Source organism: Amblyomma maculatum, chromosome 8 (assembly GCF_055883805.1).
Source record: "Amblyomma maculatum isolate TAMU_Amacu chromosome 8, ASM5588380v1, whole genome shotgun sequence".
Taxonomy (NCBI): domain Eukaryota; kingdom Metazoa; phylum Arthropoda; class Arachnida; order Ixodida; family Ixodidae; genus Amblyomma; species Amblyomma maculatum.
Window position 1 is genome coordinate 104,826,652 of NC_139351.1, and position 21,673 is coordinate 104,848,324.

The 21,673-nt window shown below is 45.9% G+C and overlaps 2 protein-coding genes across 2 annotated transcripts in view; one reads left to right on the top strand and one right to left on the bottom strand.

The window, feature by feature from the left end:
* Positions 1-7,968: 7,968 nt before the first annotated feature.
* On the bottom strand, positions 7,969-17,543 carry Snp (Snipper). The gene is made up of 7 exons (XM_084577093.1): positions 17,346-17,543; positions 16,782-16,935; positions 15,003-15,119; positions 13,476-13,621; positions 13,312-13,384; positions 12,748-12,844; positions 7,969-8,771 (listed from the first exon to the last, which is right to left on the bottom strand). Exons 1-7 carry the CDS (start codon positions 17,444-17,446, stop codon positions 8,701-8,703), a joined length of 759 nt encoding a protein of 252 aa, XP_084433219.1. The 5' UTR covers positions 17,447-17,543; the 3' UTR covers positions 7,969-8,700.
* A 608-nt stretch (positions 17,544-18,151) lies between these two features.
* The window catches only part of Gp210 (nucleoporin 210), a 77,131-nt gene continuing 73,609 nt past the window's right edge, over positions 18,152-21,673 (top strand). Inside the window, exons 1-3 of the mRNA XM_084577091.1 lie at positions 18,152-18,385; positions 20,005-20,129; positions 21,512-21,643. Of these exons, the coding sequence (XP_084433217.1) occupies positions 18,216-18,385; positions 20,005-20,129; positions 21,512-21,643 (427 nt within the window). The 5' untranslated portion in view covers positions 18,152-18,215. The remainder of the gene's footprint in view (positions 18,386-20,004; positions 20,130-21,511; positions 21,644-21,673) is intronic.

Consider the following 21,673-nt stretch of genomic DNA (forward strand, 5'->3'; position numbering starts at 1 on the left):
AGTACTGAACTTAACTCTTTATTGGGTTGATTTGCGCCCTCAAAATAACTCAATTAGGCGACGGTGATAGCACCAAACGTGCTCGCTGGTCGTCGAATTACTAATTCCCGTCGCACCCGCCAACTCTCAGTTTAAAGGCGGCGAAGAGACATCTAGATCATTTCATTAGTTATACCAAATTTCTACGCCACAAACGGTAACTAGCATAACCTGGAACATTGTAGAAACACGCGAGTGGCTGGAATTCTTCGAGATACATCTCGTCGCATCTTGCGCGACAGGGAAAATTATAAATTTGCGTATCGCGACAACAAGCATGAACAAATGTGCGCTGCAATCACACTGATAAGGCCGCATGACGGCGGCTGTCGAAAAGGAACAAACATAGATTTGAATAGTGCACTGGACACTGTCAGAGTGCACCTCATTCTTTTTTGAAAGGAATGTCTTGTTTTATTGCAATGGCTACACCACCTCCTTGTCCACTATATATACGATCGCAATCCGTGCGGATCAAGGCGTAAGAACTATAGGAACTTTTTCTGAGTCATGTCCGAATTCAGCCAGGTTCCTAGCTGTTATCACACCTACATCCGGCTAGTCACCAGCAGTTTTTCAGTTTTGTTCGCGATATTTCTAGCATTGAAACATGTCCGTGCAAATGGTGCTTAATCCTGTTGTCAGTTTCTCTCTCCCGTGTCACTGTTGGCAGACAAGTGCGACACGCGTGAGTGTGGCATTCGCTTATTTTGGTTTTTGTCCCAAATGTTCAGGTTGTCATTGATCTTCAGGTTGTTAGAGATGAGAGCCACGTACCTTATAACCGTTGTCGTGATTTATCTTGGATGATTGCCACAGGTTCTTGCGCACTTCACAAACCGATACAGAATAGTCCACAGCAATTGACCATTTTTTACCTTTTAGTTTGAAGCAGTTTTGAAAAATGTTTATGCCAGTTTCAAGAATGTTTTCTACATTTCTTTTTCGGCATTTGAACCAGGGTTTTCTGCTACATCGCCACTGAGTTTTAACAGCAAGCAACCAACATGGAAAGGCTCTCTAATGCTTTGGAAAACAAAGCCAGGGCTGGGCAGCACCACTAGGCAAACACAGGCTTCTGATGGAATTGAACGGCGGCGCAACACGGGAAGGAAAGCGTAGCAGGGGGCGGCAGAAAGTTAGGTGGGCGGATGAGGTTAAGAAGTTCGCAGGGGTCAAGTGGATGCAGCTAGCACAGAACCGGGTTAAATTGAGAAACACGGGAGAGGCCTTCGCCCTGCAGTGGGTATAGTCAGGCTGATGATGATGATGATGATGATGCAACACGGAAACGGACACAGACAAGAGAGGGACACCACATGCGCCATATTCAGGACACCACATTCAGGCTTCTGAGAGTATGGACAAGATCGTTTTTTATCATCCGGGACGAAGTTAAGCACGAAGTTTAGCATCGTGTTCCAGGCGGTGCTACCGAGCACGCTGGAAGGCGTTGAAGGATAACCGGGACTTTTATGCGTCTCCGATGTCGCAGCTGGGGTCGCTGGTAGTGCCGAAGGAATGCTCCTAGAGGTTTACGTCACTACGGAGTTCTCCACGAGTGGTTAGTCCGGTCATATATGCAGCGCAAATGTGAAGTGATCAGGCATGCGCAGCAATGGCTCTGCTGATGTCGCCTTGCAGGCATATCTGTTGATTTATCAAATGTATCCACTAGTGTTTCCGAGCGGTCCCTGTAAAGCATGGACAAGATCGTTTTTTATCATCCGGGACGAAGTTAAGCACGAAGTTTAGCATCATATTCCGGGCGGTGCTACAGAGCTCACTTTGGTCAAATTGCTGTAAAAACACCCTGAAAATGTTTTCATAAAGGAGTGGAACAGGATTGCGAATACTATGCCGTGCTGTGAAATGAAGTATGGCAGTAGAGGAAGATATAGCAGGCCTTAAAGTGCAGACAGTGTCTGCAAGTTGCAACTTGTAGACACTGTTGACCCTCACCGTCGCTATTCTGCTCGCTAAGCTCCGCTACGGTACCCCTTACTTTGACTTGACCGCAGCCAATTACAAGACACTTGGCTTACTTTATAACTCTACCTTGAGGGTTATAACTGGTCTACCTGTACGCACACGCATCACTGAGCTCAACAGATTCGCACAACTCCCACCAGTGGATGCACTTTACGCATCGAGCCAATCATGAAACTCGCCTGCGACACACACCCAACAGGCATCGCCTAATTCTCACTCGAATCTTTGACGAAGCAAACCTTCACTTGCCCATATTGGACCACGTTACAGCACCGTGGACAGAACAGGCCTCTCCCATATTTCTCCAATTAACCCGGTTCTGTGCTAGCTGCATCCGGTTGACCCCTGCGAACTTAATTCTTAACCTCGTCCGCCCACCTAACTTTCTGCCGCCCCCTGCTACGCTTTCCTTCCTTTGGAATCCAGTTTGTTACCCTAAGCGACCATCAGTTATCGTCTCTTCGCACTATACATGTCCTGCCCATGCCCATTTCTTCTTGATTTCCACTAGAATGTCAGTAACTTGAGTTATTTCTCTGACCCACTCTGCACGCTTTCTATCTCTTTGTTACCCCTACCATTTTTCGTTCCATAGCCCTCTGTGTTGTCCTCAACTTAAGTAAAACCCTCTTGGTTAGTCTGCACTGTACTCACCTATGGGACTGAAACGTGGAGCCTTGATGTGGGCCCGTCCAACTCGGGCCACCCTTACTGTTCTCCCGTCTCCTTCATCATACCGGACTCTGTCATCACGTGGCTTAAACATGAGCGGAGGGGATTGCTGCGGGACCTGTCCCCGATATTACTCCTCCGATCACTTCCGGCCTCTCTCGTCCTGCCCAAGTTCTAACTTACAAGGCGCGAGCCGGTGCAGCATACACATCAGACATCCTGAGTCAATGACGCCGGACCAAGATTAGTTGCCCTAACTACCCTGATGACTCCGTTGACCTGCATCACTTAATCTGGACCTGTCCTGGCACGGCTAGCCTCCGCGCCCGCTACACATATGCTCGCCACATTCAGACCTAAGAACACTGGACTGCCCCAATACCAACGCCAAGCGCAAGCTTCGTGTCCTGCTAGACTTCATGTCGGAGTCTGGCGCCCTCAACCTCACCTAACCCACCTTCCCCTCTAGGCCTCAGGTCATCCTCATGAATAAAAGTTTATGAATTAATGAATGCCGTGTTCTCCGACAAGTCGAGCTGGGATCCCTTTCCTCTGCACCTGGTATGACGTTACACTGACAGTAGCGCCACTGGAGAGCGGAGTGTGTCCACCGCCGTGTTCTCCGACGAGTCGAGCTGGGGCCCCTTTTCTCTGCAGCTGGTATGACGTCACTTCTCTTAAGGTCAAACGTGTCCACCGCCGTGTTACGCGAAGGGCTTGAAAATGCGCGTAATATTGCTTTCGCAATAAAAAATATGTGCGTGATGCATGGCATGATGCTATAGCCAGAGAGGAGGTTAGCGGCATCCCAGTAGGGAGTAGGGAGCCTACATATGTTTCGCCGCGGCGAAACATGTAGGCTCCCTACATCCTAGCAGATGCGCGCGCCGCCGCGGAGAGCTGACCGAGTGCAACCGAGTGGAGCGGGAAAGCGTCTGCCGGCATTGCATGCGTAGGGCGTGAAAATGGGTTCTGCATAGAACGCCGGTGAACTTTGATGCGACGGAACGTTGCTTGTATTCGATGTAACGCTCGGTCGCCCCAGCCAGAGCTTTCGCTCCACATTCGGCTCAGTAGCGTTGAACCGCTCAAGTTTTCATTCACAAAGCCGACACGGACGCGTGCATTGGCATCGCATAGCACGCGCACGCCTCTTCGTTTCGCCTCCACAATGGCCGGCGCCTGGCGCGGGCGGAAGCCCTGGGCCGCCATTATGGGTCGAAACCCGGCATTTATTACGTGGACGCCTCCGGCCCCCACCATGGGGGTGGTACACGGCCGCAGTGGTCCACTAGTGCAACGGACTTGCATTTCGCGCCCGTGACATAACTCACGCGGAGGAGGTCGCCATTGCGCTGGCAGCTACCCACACCCCAGTCAAATAAAATCAATGGGTCCAATTGGAACGACCAGTCAGATTGAATTGGTTCTGCCAATCCCAAATGGTTTGTCCAATGGGTACTGTCCAACCCACTGGTTTCTTCACTCCCAATTGGGAAGCCTAATGGGTTTCTTCAATCTCAATTGGGTGCCCAGTTGGTTTCTTCACTTCCATTGGGACGCCCGGTTGGTTTCGTGACTCCCGATTGGGAATGAAGAAAACAATCGGGCATCCCAATTGGTAGTGAAGAAACCAACGCGACATTCCAATTGGGATTGAATAAACCTATTGGGCTAATGGGAAGCCCAATGGGTTACTTCAATCCCATTGGGATTCCTTCGCTTCCAATTGGGACGCCCATTTGAAATGAATCGGGCTTCCCATTGGTTCTAATTGGTCCTAATCAAACATTCCCAATTGGGAAAGTCAAGTCAGTGATATCCTTGACAGAGATGTGCACAGATATACAGTCAGTCCAGTCGTGTCCGACTCTTCTTACAAGTTCTTACAAAAGGTATATATGCCGCTTAATCTTATTAAATGATTATATCGTGTCCAATGTCAGTGCAGGCATAACTAAAAAAGTTAACTCTGAATAACAGAGATGTTACACTGGTCCCAGCAGCACTGTTCAAAGAATGGAGTATATAAGTCCGCAAAGTATCCTGTGGATATATACATTGAATCTGTGTTAGTACCGTGTGTGTACGTGATGCATGCTTGTCTCTCGTTATTTCTGTAAAAACTTGTAATCTCATTCCACTTGTATAAACGTCGGCTCCCCTGTAACTTCTGGACAGAAAACATTGAAATTGTATCTCCATTCTTTTTTTTCAGCTATGTACGTGAGTTCAAACCATTTGGGCTCAATGGATATGCCATTTGAGTTCAATTGGTGAACCATTTGGTCTTCATGGGGGACCAGTTATTTCCAATTGGGAGCACCAATTCATATCAAATGGTCAGGCCCAATGGGTGGCGAAAACACAATTGGTTTTTGACCAGTTCATTTCAATTGGCAAATTCCCAATTGGACCAATTGAATTTTTTTGACTGGGACTGATTCCAAAACAATTATCTCCGACTCGCGAGGGGCCTGTCGGAACGTCGAGCAAGGCTGGGCGCCATACTTAGCCTACCGACTGCTTCAAAACTGCAGCTATACCGAGGACCCCGCTTACCGGAAAATAGTATGGGCTCCTGCTCATATGGGTCTCGAGGGGAATGAGGCAGCCGACGTCGCCGCCCGCGCGCTTTCTTTTCGGGCTTCCCATCTCGACCCCCTAGATCAGGATCTCGAATTCCAACCCACGTATTCTTTTAAAGACATTGTTCTTTATTATCAATCTTGCCATAGCCTTTACCCTCGCCCGAATAAAGGTCTATCTAAGACAGAGGAGCGGCTTTTACTCCGTCTGTATACCGACACTCTGCTGTGCCCGGCAGCACTAAAACATTTTAATCCTTCCTTCACGGGCAGTTGTCCGCACTGTGTGGAGAAGTCTTCGGACATCTACCACATGGTGTGGGCTTGCCCATCCAACCCAGCTATTCCTCCTCACCCCAACCCCACTCGGGAGGACTGGGAGGCGACCCTGCTCGGCTGCTATGATCTGCAGGCCCAAAAGGCCTTGGTCGAGCGCGCCCCGGCAGCGGCCGACGCCACTGTACGGGACCCCACCTAGTATCTGTAAGGGCTGGATCTTCAAAGATCCGGCTCATGCATACCTCCACCCCTTTTAAATCATTAAACGTTTGTTACCACCACCACCATCGAAACGCAGCCGCCAGCGGTCGAGATCAAGGTCATAATGATAATAAAAATGATAATTGGCTTAGAAGGAAACATGCATTACCTGCCATATTTTTTCTGAACCGGCTATAAGAGAAGGGAGCTCCGTATTCGATTAAGCAGCGTTGAACACCTCCAGGTTTTTCGCTCACAACACCAGATTTTCTTAGGAGTGGGACATTTTACATTTAACGCTATCGCGATAAATTAAGACGCAACCATTCTTATGCAACGTACAGGATAGTGTCATACCATTTCATTTACCATTAATCTGCTACTCAATCTGGAGGCTAGTTTGCAATAGGGATTCTAACTGACAACACGTGTTAAACAAAATAAAATTTCCTGAATAAAAAGGCGGTGTCGCATCTTAAGCCTCCTAATAATTTTTGTTTCTGTTGTACGCATTCTTCTCAGTCCATATGACCTGAGAGGCGATTCTGCACTCAATAGGAGAACTGCGTATGATAAAAGCGGTTAGCACAAAACAATGCAGGTATTCGAAGGCAAAAGGCAAACAGTGACAGACAACGATGAACGAATTTTTCACTGGCCGGTATTGGAAAAAACCTTTTCCATTCCTGCAACTTCCCTCTTCAATCCGTTCAGCAACAACACTCACAGGCTTGTACTTTTTTCTGTGGTCTCGTTAAAAATATAAATCTTTGAATGCAACTGTTAACATTACAATTGCCAGACAGGGTACCTTTATTTGGCTGCAAAAGCTCTTCTCAAAGCGATGCACAGGAAAAAGTCTGTTAATTTGCAACCCCTCACATTCTACTGAAAATACCAGTTCATCTGGAAATGACATTTTCTGAAAGTACAAGGCTAAAAATCACGGCAAAATTCCAAGGTTTTTCCAGGAATTGAAATAAAGGGCTGGGGTCTATTCAAAGGGAGAGGGATGTTGAGAAGTGGTAACCATTTTGTTAGTCTCAAAAAAAGTTATAATTTACAAGGATGTCTTAAAGAAACAATGGGGGGGTGTACAGCACCCTCCCCCACTTCCAGAAGGTGTGTATAGAAATCGTTACTGACCAAAAAATTTGCCGCCTTTAGATTTGGCCTCTGAGACATGTGCCTCATATGCTGACAAACTCCGAATTTCGGCGGTCTCAATTTCGGAGTGCATGCTTTAGTGGAAGCATTTACGCAGCGGCACAGCTACAGCACAGGAAATGCCACACAGCACGCACCTTTCACAAAAAAGCGACAAATCTTAGATGGCAGTGTGATCAAAAGTACAGCAAAATGCGCCACAGTTTCTTTGAAACTCTTTGGTTCTCAGGCGTCGTGCAGGCTGCAGCAAAGGTTGATGCATTAAGGTATATGAGCAAATATTTCCTGCAGATATTGAAATCACCCCAACCGAAACCCTGGCTTTCAGCGATAATATTACCCACCTGGCTTTTGTTACCGTGACACGGTCGAAGGCCCCACTCTGCAGAAAATCCTGCGTCGGCTTTGAGAGACAAAAATCATGAGCATGCATACGGCAGCTGCTAGTTGGCAGGGACATGGCCAGGCACTGATTGGTCTGTGGGTCATTTGCGTGACATCACGATATGGCCGAGTTGGCAGTCCAATACGGGTAACTCCTTTGAAGTGGGAGGGCGAGTTGGATCTCAAGCACTTTGCTTTTAGAGCATACAAGCACGGTCGTAAGGCTTGGTTAAAGCAGGCCTTTGAATCTATGCTCTTGCACATAATGTGGTAGCTTACGACTGCATGGTAATGAATATGTGTGAGACATCAGCAGTACCAATTAAGAAGTAAGCAATTAAGCGAGTAGCAAAGTGCGCATATCCAAACAAGGATCCATAAGGGGAGTTACAGATGGGAGACATTAACGTTATCACATCATGCCCTTAAGAAGCTATTTATCTCCTTTCTACATAGTAGTCCAAAGCCCCGTAAAATACTTTGGGTTCTTGCAGGCTTTGATTTGGATTCTGGGCGCAAGCTCCGCAAACATTTATGGCTTCTTTCGTTTGTCACCTTCAAATCTACATGGCATCAAACGTTGACCGCCTCGCTCGTGAACACTAAGTTTCAGGTGTTGCAGTGGCACACATGGACGAAATGGACACACATTGCTCCGTGTGCTTTATTTTCCTCCACACGAGCCAATAACTAGACACACGCTGCACACGTGGCTACCATGACACATCAGTCAAAGATATGTAAATACACCAGTGTATAACAGAGCTATGCAAACCTCAGTTCACACTACTGTCCAACTATTCAACTACACTAGCGGTTCAATCACTGTTCCCGAGTGCCCAATCCCGCATACATGTTGCAGGGCTGGACGATGAGGAGGAGGGCCTGTGCCAGCTGCTGTGCCCCCGGGGCCGCATCGAGCTGCCCCGCGAGCCCTACAACGAGGTGTACCCGGGAGTGCTCATTGGCGATGGCACCACGGCGCTGTGCGTGGGCCTGCTGCGGCGGCTGGGCATAACACATGTGCTCAATGCTGCCTGCGGCCGGGGCATGTGCCTGGTGAACACGGGCCCGGCGCTGTACCGTTCAGCTGGCATCCGCTTCATGGGAATTGAAGCACTGGACATGTCCGCCTTCCGTTTGGACCGCTTCTTCAGCGAGGCTGCCGAGTTCATCGACAGCGCACTGGCAGAGCCTGGTGGCCGCGTGCTCGTTCACTGCCACCAGGGCATCAGCCGCTCGGCGACGCTGGTGCTCGCCTTCCTCATGCTGCGACGGCGGCTAAGCGCCCGCGAGGCCGTGCGCCTGGTGCGAGGCAAGCGCGAGATCGTGCCCAATCGAGGCTTCCTGAGGCAGCTGTGCCTGCTCGACCGTCGCCTCAGCTGCCGCTGAACCGATGGCCCCGTGACGCAAGCCAGCGAAGCAGCTGCGCCATGTTGCGGCAGTCATCTGCAAAACATAGTGCAGCACTCATCTCTAGCTCCTCCTGGACTTGCCCCCCAAAACAAAGATTTAATGTCTCCATTATCAAGGTGGTTACCTAGGACAAACCTCTACCCCCACTGTGCACATCAGCAGCAAAGGAAGAATAAGGAACTCTATTGGCCCCTTCTAGCTATGATGCCAGTGCAATGCAACCTTTAACAGCACAGTGAGGACGCACACTTTGTGCAAGCCTCCACAGCATGGATAATAAGTGCTTTGGTGCGTACAGTTATGCACAAACAATTCGAATATTCTTGCTTCATAACACACAAACCAGCAAATGTGCAATACAGCAATGCTTTTGACACCAGGAAAAGAAAAAAAAAACACAATGAAGAAGTCAGTTTTCATGTGGGCAGGAAGGCCTGTCAATAACAAGCAATATAGTGAAGTAGTGTAATCCACTGGAGCTGCATCTGTGCTGCTAGCCACTGAGCATTCATTACATCACCTCATTACTAATGAATAACAACAGCAGCAACAAAATCACTTACAACTTCTGATCAATGGCCGACAGAAAATTGATAGGAAGTTGAGAAATACACAACACAAGGAGGCTTCATATTAGCCATTTCCTGAAAACTAGATTTGAGCATTAAACTGCCACATGACCAGGAGATTCTTTTTGAAACTTTCCATTTTTCACCACAATGCTATATGGAAATTTGTAGATTATAGAGCTGTCATACTGCACAAAACTATAGCACCCGCACAGGCAAAGTGAAAGTATGTTCTCAGTGTTTCTACAGTTGCAATATGCTCAATGCAATGCCAGAAGTCTATTATATGAGCATGGTATAAGCAAAGGCTGTGGAAAATGGCTAAAGGTCTCTAAATGCTACTGATAAGATGCACTTGTATCAGGTGGCAAGTTAGTATTTTGATTACTAATTTCTGCCATTCTATCATGCACACTGCTACTTCCCGTACTGCATTCACATCCATCTCGTGCTAATGTAATGCAGGTTGCTGCATGTATACATATAACGTAAAACCCATTGATATACACCTAATGCTGCATAACTTATAGCCTCGATTTCTTTCTTTGATAACAATCTTAATCAGTAAGTAAATATATTTGCATGAGACTACTGAGTACTGGGAACTTTGCTTTCCTCTAAGGACAAGCATTTCAGCAGAGGTGCCATAATTTTTCAGCCTCCTGTGACCGCCAGCACAAAACCTGCAGGTGAATGAGGCCACAGAACATTGTACCTGAGTGCAGATGCCCGAACAAACAACTGCATAGAACAATTACCTCACAATAGGAAGAACAGCAACAGCTTACAAAACATTCACAGCAGTGAGAATAAGAAGGCTCACACCTATAACACGAGCTAGCAGACAGCCCAAGCAATGCTATGCTGATAAATGTTTTCAGCAGCTACAGTAAAAGCCATAGAAGGGCAGCAGTGATGTCTCTACACTTGGCTGGAGAGAATCCTTGTGATGTGCACATTCACCAAATGCCCTCAAGACATCCAAGTAGGGTGTACTTTTCCATAAGCATAAGTTATCTCTAAACTCTACCTTTGATGCAATAGATAGTATGCAACATTCTCACATTTCAACAAATGTTTCACAGCGACACACCAACTGCACCAGCTAATAATAGCTCACACTTTTGCACCACCACTTTCCAATCGTTACAAGCATTATGATACCACCTGTTCTCTACCAAAGGCCAAGATGGGTCATCATCATGTGCCTCAAACTCTTAAACAAATCTGAGTCGCATATAATATTTTGAGCTGCCTGCTTAAAAAGCAACTGAAACCAACAGCACGAACATGGAACCATGCTTTTAGAGTTTGCTGCATGCATGTGATACTATTGCTTGAAACCAGAAGCTTATAATCCAGACAGCTGACTGTCACCAGGTGTTAAAGCATGCCATCAATTGGACACAGTTACGTGCAAACGCCCTGTGAGCAGTGATAAGTGGATACAGAAAAGGCCATTCTCAGCAATGCGTATGGAAGCCAGAACAGTTTGTCAACTCCTTGGGTCGGGTATGTTGTGGACCCTCTTGCCAGACATGTATAACAAAATGCATTTAGAAGTTCACTATTTGTGGATGCAGTGAGCAATAATTAAACTATGCTGTTAACTTGAACTGCTGGTAAAGGTTGCCATTTCTAGCATAATCATGCAATATTATGACATTTTTGCCTCTAGGTCCCATTGGTTACATCGACGGTCCACCTATTCCTTGCAAATAAACCTGCCTGAGAGGCATAAAACAACTGTGCCTTTGTGTCTGGTTATGTAGTAGAATCGTGAGCAAAAGTGGTATACAACACGCAGCCAGTGGCGCAGCTAGAGAAAAGTCAATTTCATCTCCATCTAGCAACAGCTATCTGAGACCGAGACAAACGTGGCAGTGCTCTATTTTATTGATAGGCATGTGCCGCTGTAGCTAGATGGCGCTGCGATCAGGCTGTCGAACCAGAATTGAACCGAAAAATGAAACCAAATTTTTTTCTGTCCTTTTGGAACTGAACCCAAACCGGAATAAATCAAACGAACCGTTCCGAACCGGTTCGCGGTACAGTTCAGAGTCTTAAGTATACCCTCTCGTCATTGAACCCGGATGCAACAACCCTCGACAATGTCCTCTTCTTTTAGTCTTTCTATGCTGGCAAATAAAAAAGTTGGCAGCATTTGCTGAGCACTGAATAAAATATTTGCGAGCAACCGTGATGTGATGTCACGCTTGTTGTAAATTACTCAACTAAACATACCAGCCTAACCTCAAAGTGGTTCTAGAAGAAGGTATATACTAGTGTGCCTATGCAGGCAACCATGATGTGCAACAAGACGATGATCGCATTGCATCGTGGCCACAGGAGCAAGAAAATCCAGTCCTCCGGCAAATACGATAATGACTGCAACTCCAATGCGCAGAGAGGGGATTTCTGTCGGCGCCTTTCAGGCCAAAATACAAAGGTGCATTTGCGTTTCACCTCCACAGAAATGTAATATTCAAACGCATCCACATGCTGTGCGATATAGTCACACATATGGTATATACATCATTAGTCTTTGGATGTGTGCTTGGTTTGACCTTGATCTGATTTCAGCTCTTTAGTGAGAGCTGGACGAAAAATTGTTGTACATGTAGTAGCAGAGGTTTTGCTCTAAAATAAAATTCATGTTAAATTTTGTGTACGTGAAAAGAGCAGCAGGAAACATTATTTTCTTTTAAATCTCTTTCGCTGAGTGACAGCTTTAGTTGGCCATGTGCCAATGTGTGCCAACCAAAATAATTATTTTCCTCCATCCTGCTCTAATTGTCAGTCACTCATAAACATCTTGCTGGGGTCTGTACTACCAAGTGGAGCTTGTCACATCTGACAGCAAAAACAATAGGCAAACTATTATATGAATTTTCTGCTTTTATTATATACTGGAACAGGAAAGAAAACTCAGTATTAAAAAAGTGGAGTAAAATATACACCAGACGTTTTTTTTTCCTGAAGCTATTTGAACCGGTTTGGGCAGGGTCAAACCGGAACGGAATGTGTCGCCGGAGCCAAAGCCAAGAACGAAAGACATGAAACCAAGCCAAACCCGCAAAAATTCTGGTTCAACACCCTGGTTTCGATGCAGTTTTCCCAAGCTCCACCACCGGCTGCGTGTTGCATACCACTTTTACTCACAACTGTACACTTAAATCTTTCGACATTCGCACTGCTTCCAGATCTTATATAACGAGTACTGCAGTTGTACCCACCCAGACTCTGGCAGCCGCAATTAAGGGGGGGGGGGGGGGGGAATGCAACAACACATTGCAAACAGTCTGGGTGCACTATATTGCACTTTGCTTGGTTGTAATCCAACTTAGCCAAAAGGAAAGATGCACTAATGCTCCTAGTTGGGCAGCTGCAAGGACGCCATTAAATGCAATGAGGCACATGCACAGCCATGACAAACTCACCAATGCCACTGTGGTGGCGTCCCAACTGTGGCAGGCCACAGAAGTGCAGAGCATCCAGCAGGGTCTTAGGCCAGTGCCCAGTGCACTCCGAGAATGCCTGCGAAATGGGGTACACACGAGTAGTGCAACTCCAGTGCAGCATTTGTGATGAAAAGGACTAGAATTAAGCATTACATTGCACCGGCTCCTCACAAACGCACCACTGCTGCTTGTAGAAAGCCGAATTAAAATAAAGCCTTCCACGACCCTCGATCTGTCCTTTGCACTATTACAGGGTGACAAAGTGCAGAGCCATGCACAACCCAAAACAATGTTTCCCTCTGGAATGCCTGCCCGTTCGCTGCTGTAGAAACATTCAAACTATATATTGCACTTTCTAGCACTTGCCATTGGTGTGAGCAGTGGCTGCTCGTCATTCATAGCAAGGACATCTGCACTGCTCTATACAGCTCGGAAGACTCGAAAGCTAGCCGTGACTGCACCAGAAACGACTGGCGAGCCACTGTGAATGGCTTGCTAGACTCTCGCTACTGTGAAAAAAGAAGCATCAAGATACAGGCTCACCCTCTTGAGGTTGATCCACCGGGTCATGTAGGGTGGCACCGGTATGCCCAAGTAAGCACACTCAGAAGGAAGCCTGCACAGCAATCAGTCACAATCAAATGTGGTGCATGAACTGATTAAGATACTAATTCACTATTTTATCTAAATGTTCTTAAGCGACTCACATCTTCTGCAGGTCCCAGTCCCCAAAGGTGACAAAAATTGACCGGGCTTGAAGCAATCCCTGTTCTCGCATCCAGTTGTCAAAATCACTTAGCACTTGACACAAGTGAGGCTGGCCATCCACCATGTCCTGTATGATGCCGGTCAGCTGCAAACAAACATGCCCTAATTTATTAAGGCAAAAGCCTTGCCTCATGAATGGTGCGAGCAGGAAACGATACATGAAGTATAATGTGACTTCATATCAAAACTGTGATATGAAGTCGCATTATACCGCAAAACCGCACATGCCGAACCTCCACTTCTTTCCACCAATGCCTTCTGCTCTGTGCTTCAACTTATCTTCCCTTCTCCATTTCTCGCTGTACTTTTACTTTCTGAATGGACCGCACTGCTTTCTTTCCATGTTTGTAGACAGCTTTACTTTTTTTCTTTCTATGCGCTGCTGCATGCTTTCCCTCACGGCTTCGAGGCCTACGTAAAGTTGGCTTCTTCTGTATGCTGATGAGCCTGGTGGTAAAGCCATTTAAAAAAAAATCAAAAACGGTGTTATTATTGTTCTGAGATCCTAGGTAACGGTCGTGCGGCGATGTCATTTCGTGAGAAGTCGTCACCATGGCCAAGCGTACTTATTATAACCTATGCTTACCAAAAATGTTTTTACTATAAAGGGGAAAAATGTACAGTCGCCTAGAGAAAATGAACTGGGACTCCAGCTTCACTTTAATATACCAAAGATTTTACTTATTATAACCTATGCTTACCAGAAATGTTTTTACTATAAAGGGGAAAAATGTACAGTCGCCTAGAGAAAATGAACTGGGACTCCAGCTTCACTTTAATATACCAGAGATTTTGCTACATCAGAGTTTACTATAAAGGGGTTCTGCTATATTAGCTTTTGCCTGCAGTCAAAATGGGTGTAATACAAAGTTTTCAGAAAGAACCTAACCTCAACAGAACTTATTGATGAAAATATTTGGCTTTACACTGTCGTAACGTATACATGCATTATGACTCAACACTATTTCTGCCATTAGACTGCACACAGGACACAGGGGATGCATGATGAGCGGCCCAATGCTATAAAAATGAGTGCCATTGGTACCGCTGGAAGAGTGCTGGCTGGGTGACTGAGTGAGACAGTTGATATGTAATTACCCCTTGTTTGACTATTCAAGTAAAACGTCCATTTTTTGTTTATTCTCATGGCTTTCAGTTAGTCTTGCTCTACATTACGGACAGGAAGCAGTCAAGTCAGCTGACAACAACATTAAGAGCGACATTTAGCACATGTAGTGCTAGCTACCATAGCGCGCTGCACTGAGAAAGAGCCCTTTACAGCTACATGCATTTTCCCGTTTATAACATGGCACCTGAAGGAAAAAGTCACAACTCAATCTGCTTGCTTGATAACATGCCCTTTGCTTGGTATCCATGACATGGCAGACTATGCCGCAGTTGCAATGAATGGCACTGCTGGTACAAACTTAGACTTGAACTAAAAGGGCACAGAAATGGGCATTTACCTCTGTGCAGAATGCAGTCAGCTGTGGATGTGCCTGTGGCTCGACGTAAGTGTGGAATGTGGCCTCCGTCTCAAAACTGCTGCCATTGACTTTAAGTACCGGAAACTCGATGATCTCCTGCATTAAGATGACTTGTTAGAAGGCATGGTAGATGACAATGCCCATGCAACAGCCTTTATGTAAGCTTTGTGCATAAGTGCACATATTTTGCACTATTGGTGCATTTCGAATTTAGACTAGAAAGTCCTCTGTGACTTAGTGCAAAGTTACTACTACACAGCCTGTACTAAACTTTGTGCATTATACATGTCAAGTAGGAACACCACCTGCATCCAATGTATACCAGCTTGAGGAGAAAGCTCGGAAAGTCAGCAATGGCTTAACCCATTCAAAATAAGCTATGCCACCAACCAGGTTACACTCATGGCCCACTCCCAGGCAAGAGAGCGGCAACATCCTTACACTGTTCAGCTTGCTGTGGTGAGGCCACGTTTTAAGTACCACATTCATTCATGCAAGCCTCTTTATACCTAAGCCACAAATTCATTCATCCAAATCAATCCATCTACCTAATCTTTCCAATCATCGTGCTTGAACATAAGTAAGTAAGCAACAAGGCTTCACCACTATGACTCTCGGAAGGCAGTCTCTATCTGTTGGCAATTGGGCTATCATCAACCTATTTATTTATTCAAATACCTCACGGGCTCCGACTGGAGTATTATGTGAGGGGGGTTACATAACTGCATGCGAAACAGAAGCAGAAGATGGTTATTTTTACATTGTTATTTTCAAATAATTATCGTTATACAATGGCAAGCAACTAAGAAGAAAAGACAACAAAATTGAAAAGCATACTACAGAACACACTTTAGTAAAAACGCATTTCAGAAATGCTTATTTTTTCTTTGAAAATAACATAATCTGAAATGTGAACAATGTTGTCAGGAAGACTATTCCAATGCAGGGTTGATGAGTTAAATGCAGTGGTCCTTTCCAAAAGGTGTTTAAAACTGAGGTGATTATGCAATCGGCGAGATGTGCGGGCTGGATTTGTAAGAGGTAGTGTGAAGGAATGACGGCTGTGAACAATTTTATGGAAGAGGCAGATAAGTGTTATTGTTCTGAGAGATTCTAAGAATGGAAGGAATAGCTACGCCTTAATGTTAGTTATGCTGGAATGTCGGTGATAGTTGCAAGCAATGAAACGAGCGGCACAGTTCTGTACGTGCTCTAGGGAATGAATTAAGTAGTGTTGGTGGGGTGACCAAATGGAAGATGCGTATTCAAGTTGAGGGCGGACAAATGTTTGATATGCCAACTGTTGAGTGGAAGAAGGTGCACCTCTGAGGTTACATTTTAAATAACCTAATGTATGGTTAGCTTTAGCAGTAATTTTTTCTATGTGGGTCTTCCCATGAGAAATTAGATAAAAAGTGCACGCCAAGGTACTTGTATGACGCACGTGTGACTAGACTGTGGCTAAGCAAGTAAGTGGAAAGGTAATTAGTCTGTTTATGGCTAAATGTCATTAATTGGCATTTATAGTGTTAAGGGACATTTGTCATGATGCGCACCAGTTATTAATGCAGTGTAGATCTTGAAGAGCGATGTGGTCATTAACAGAGCAGATTTTGCAATAAATAACACAATCATCAGCAAACATTCTGAGTGCTGAGGTGATGCTTAATGGTAAGTCATTGATGAAAATCAGAAACAGTAACGGGCCTATTACACTACCTTAACCTAAACCAACACAACAGCCGGAGTAGCAAGCACCTGTGGTGATGGCACTCCTTTTTCCCGGCTGCATGTGGCTTCAAAGTCAAGCACCAGGAAGTAATCAAAGTCTTGCTTAGGGGGAACAGCAGCAGCCGTGAGGTACGCTGGCGACGACGCCATGCGGGACCTGTGTCGATCCTGCTGCAGATTCCTGCAGAATGAAGCACAATACCGTTGGTTCGATACCCCGTGCATCGGCATATGTGCCATCAGTGCAGGAACCTTACAGGACATCGCAGTTTCATAAAAAATAAAAATAAAAATCTGTGTAGTTTGCACTAGCCAACAATTTTAGCCCTCAACGTCTGACGTCCTGAACAACTGGGCCCCAATAGTCTCACCCGCAATGACGCCCTGAGTTAAAGCAGCGCTCCTGCATTACCTGTAACCGCATGCTCTTAGGTCATACCTCGGCGCTGTTTTCTTAATATGATCGGGAAAAATGCATTCCTCAATTGCACGAAAATTTGAAGCCTTCGCGAATTACGATTTTTCGCGCCGACAATGCAACCCACGTTCCTCGCGGCACCAGGAACCGACAGGCTGATCAATACGACTGACCTACTCTTGGACAAAAGAAAAGGTGTCGATTTGCCGTTGGCTCGTGCCGCGTACGAACGGGACGAGCACCAGGCTGACCAAGCAGCGCACCGCAAGGCCATGCACTCCCTTCCAGCCGCTCACGCTCCTCCCAAGTGATACTGCTTGAACGCACGTGAACAAAGCGAAAAGGCCAACAAGGCCTTGCGTGAAAGGAAAGCTGAAATCCAACAGAGCTCTCTGCCTTGAACAACCGAAACCAATCCGCTTCTCCAACTACACCCTAGTGGAGAATAAAAACAGCGAAACGAAAAACCGACAGACCATGTTTTGCGAAATTTTATTTGCTGTTCGCCAGTTCACCCACGAAAGGTGTGAAGCGTAGAGTTAATACAGAAGTGTAAAATTTGCTCGAAACCATAGATACCATCGAGCTCGAAATGAGAGGTTGGCAGCATCATCATCACCAGCCTGACTACTCCCACTGCTATGCCCACTGCAGAGCGAAGGTCTTCCTCATTCGACTCGAATTACGTTTCAGTCGAATGCCTTCGAAACACTTTGTGTAGCAGCACAAGATCGGCTTTCAAGTAGAATGACTTTCGGTATCAAAAGCATTCGGAATGAACGATAAGGCCGAAAGCCTCAGCAGGAACTAGTGCAGTTTAGCTTCTCGTGACTCGCTCGCCTTTGAAAAATGGAATAAAAAATTGTTTTGCTAAAGTTGGCTTTTGCATCTTTTTCTTCTTCTCCTTCTTTTTATTGCTTGAAACAAATATCATCATCGTTCATGTAGTTGCTGGCTTGAGCAGCCTACGCCACCTACGCTGCCTACGCTAGAGCGCCGGCGCTGGCTCACCACGGGCCGGCAGTTCGAAACTGGTTTGAAACATGGCGCAAAGTGTGCGCCGTGCACTGCGTGCCTGCCTTTATTTATTAATTGTGGTGAACGTTTCAAAAGCTGCTAGGCTGAATGTACCACGGATCTTGCTGCCTTACTTACAGGAGGTGGCTACGAATTTCACACTGAAGCTCCTTGACGGTGAGAAGTGCTACGAATGGTGAGTGCACGTGCTGTCTGACGCGCTTTGTGCATAGTTGCGGCGCCCTGTCCTGCAACGAAAATGTCTCTGAATTCGGCACAAATGTCTCTGGAGCATCATTACCGTGCATGGAGACGAGCATGAGCTGAGTGCTTAATGGAAATCATAGGTAGCGCTTTCAAGAGACACGCTCTTCTAGCTGTCTTGCGAAAGGGTTGAAAATTTAAACGATTGATACGGATCAATCATGTTAGAGCACCACGACACTAAATACAGAGAAAATACAGAAATGCTCTTGATTTCGGGCCAACTTGAAAGTATTGCGGCGACATTCAAAACTTAATTGCCTTCGTCTGCTATTGTGTCTCATTTTTAACGCCAAGAAGCTGATTGACGCTTCCATTGTGAATAATAAAGTACCCGGAACGGCGCTGCTTTATGTAAACTTTCTGTAGCTGAGACAGCGTTTGTGAGTATTCCGTAGCCCTCCACTACGGCTCCTCGTTCTCTCTTTCCACTTTCGCTCCCACCTTTCTCTCTTCCCTTACGATACTACGCTTTTCCTTCCCTGTAAATCAATGAAACCGATTAAGAGATTGAACCCTAGGCTACCCATAAATGACGCCTGTAACTCCTTGGTGCGCTGTTCGAGCGCTCTAGTCAAATGAATTGACGTCGGTATTTGTACACATTCTAGCGCCCAGCTCTTCAGGCATCCATTTGGCCTGAGAGTGGCGTTGGTGCAACTGTTAGGCACCTGTATGGTGGCCTAGGAGCCCACTATGTCGCAGTAGGCAGTGGCCTACCTGGCGTGCAAGATTCTTCGCGGTCTCAACCTGCAATGGCTGTTCAGAACACAGACGACTTCGACAGTCTGGCGGATGACAGCATCGTGATCCTGCATTAAGGAGTCCTTAATGCTTTCACGGCCTACATTTAAACACTGTATCACAGATCTGCCTTGAAGTAGTTAGTTTTATTGCGCCTTCATTTGTGTTGATAAAATTTCACTAATTTGCCACTAGCTGTCACTGCTCGACCAGAAGCTGCTGTGGGAATTTTAATTTGTATTTATAAAACTTTGGTTAGCTGCTGTGTGGTGCCACTGAACTGGAAGCACTCTAGACTATGGGACTGTACCAGTGACTCAGCGGATGTATGCTTGTCGCTCATGCAGCTGACAATGAAGATACCAGGTTTTCTGTAATGTAGGGAGGATTGGTGTGCTTAAATTTTGCTTTAATAAGTATCGTAATCACCTGAAACAATTTTTAAATTGATTCACAGCCTTCTGGCTGCCGATCCACTCGGTAAACCAAAAAAGTAAAAAAAAACTTTGTGTTGGATACAGTTGCAGTGGTTACAACAACAGTTGAACATGAAGCTCGGTTATTTTTAGTAGTGTTTTTGAGCTGAAAGGCATCTCCTCATGTTTCTATATGCTATAGCATAAGGCATCGGTGCTAGGCCAAGTGGGACTTGGCCAGCTAATATTCTCTATTGTGACTGCTGCCCCAAGGTGGTACTGTGCAAAAGCTTTTGCTGAAGTTTTGCGATGGGACATGGTGCAACTGCACGACACCAGGTTGTTTAGATATAGTTTTTTAATGGAAGAATGGTTTCTTTGGTATGTGCAGGCAGTCCAGCAGACCTGATGTTGCCACTGTATCGACCAAGGGCAACTGCTCGCAGGAGGCCACTGTGTCGGCTGTGTGGAGTCTGCCCAGTCGACAGACAGCCATGATTTCGGTCCACGAGCCAGGTGGGCACCTTCTGCCATGTGTGCCTTGTGTTGTGCTGTCTTCTTCCTAAATGCCTCTGGGCTGCGTCAGTCATCATTGCCGCTGTTTCGCACCGCCGTGGTGGTGTAGTGGTTAAGGTGCTCGACTGTCGAATCCCGGCTGCGGTGGCCACTATTTGATGGAGGCGAAAAGCAAGACGCCCGTGTGTTGCGCGATGCCAGTGCACGTTAAAGAACTCCAGGTAGTCGAAATTATTCTCCACTATGACGTCTCTCATAGCCATAATAAACCAAACCAAATTATTGGCACTGTTTTTATTTTTTTTTTACCTCTTACCACAGAACGAATGGGGGAACTGACTTTTGAAGGGCTTGACAAAACTGTGATGCTGTTGCTTTGTTGACATCTTTGAACAGAATGAACTGAGCCACATTTTGCAGGCCGTAAGATGTAGACAGCCTTGCAATACTAGTAATAATTGGAAAAAGCTCATATTGTGGTATAGATAGCTAGCATATGTTATGCTTGATTCCTTGATAACTATGTTCGTGCAATAGAATTATTTTGTCACACTTCGCGAGACATTGTGACGGGTTATCACATGCATGCCTTTAGTGGTTCAGCCAGAAACCAACAATTGTTCACCGCACTGTCAAGTTCTGAACTTCCTCACTTGTCCCCTAATATGAACGGTTGTCTTCAGAATACGCACAGTTTGCTGTGCTTTTAAAGCAAAATAAAAGCATGTTTTTATTGAATTTCAGAGCTTCGGGCACTTTCACACTGTCTGGATTTGCGTTTTTCTAAATGTAAAATAAGTGTACCTAATGCTATTATCTTGTTTGCTGTGTTCAAAGCAATATAATTTTTATGGGGTTGCCTCCAGTAAAATATCTCAGTGATATAACACTAATTACCGTTTTATGCTTTGTGATTTAAAGTCCGAAAGTGGCTCACGCTGTTAGGGATGCCATAGTGGAGAACTGCTAACTTTTCAACAACCTGGGGTTCTCAGTGCATATTGCACAAACGTTTGCAGATACAGTATGCAAAATCCAGTGCATCATCAGTGTTTTGTTTTACATCGACTAATGCCATGCATTTGGCTAAAACTAGGCTCTCACCTTTAATGAAACAGTGCAACTGAGAGAACTTGTAATCGCTTTTAGGCTGATCACAGGTGGAGTCGTTCTTGTGGTTGCTGTTTTTGCTGTGCTGCCTATAGTTTGCGAGAATTGCCAGTAGTTTGTTGCCGTACATGCATTGCTGATTTCACCTGCAGTTGTTTTTCGAGGTTTTCATGTTTCCCTGTGAACACATGATCTCCGACACCCTCTCTCAATGCACTATGAGCTGAGCTTTGCCGCGACTGCAGAAAGTGTCTTGTGTCCTGTGTGTGCAGAGTCGGGTGAGACGCTGCGCTGTGATGTGATTGTGGATACGCTTGCTGCAATCCAAGTGGTGAGCACCACTCATGTACTACTCCTCGAGGACTCACCCGAGCTGCTTGAACTGGTGGGGCATAATCGACAAGGTGCGTGGTATGCTTAGGGACGAAAATCTG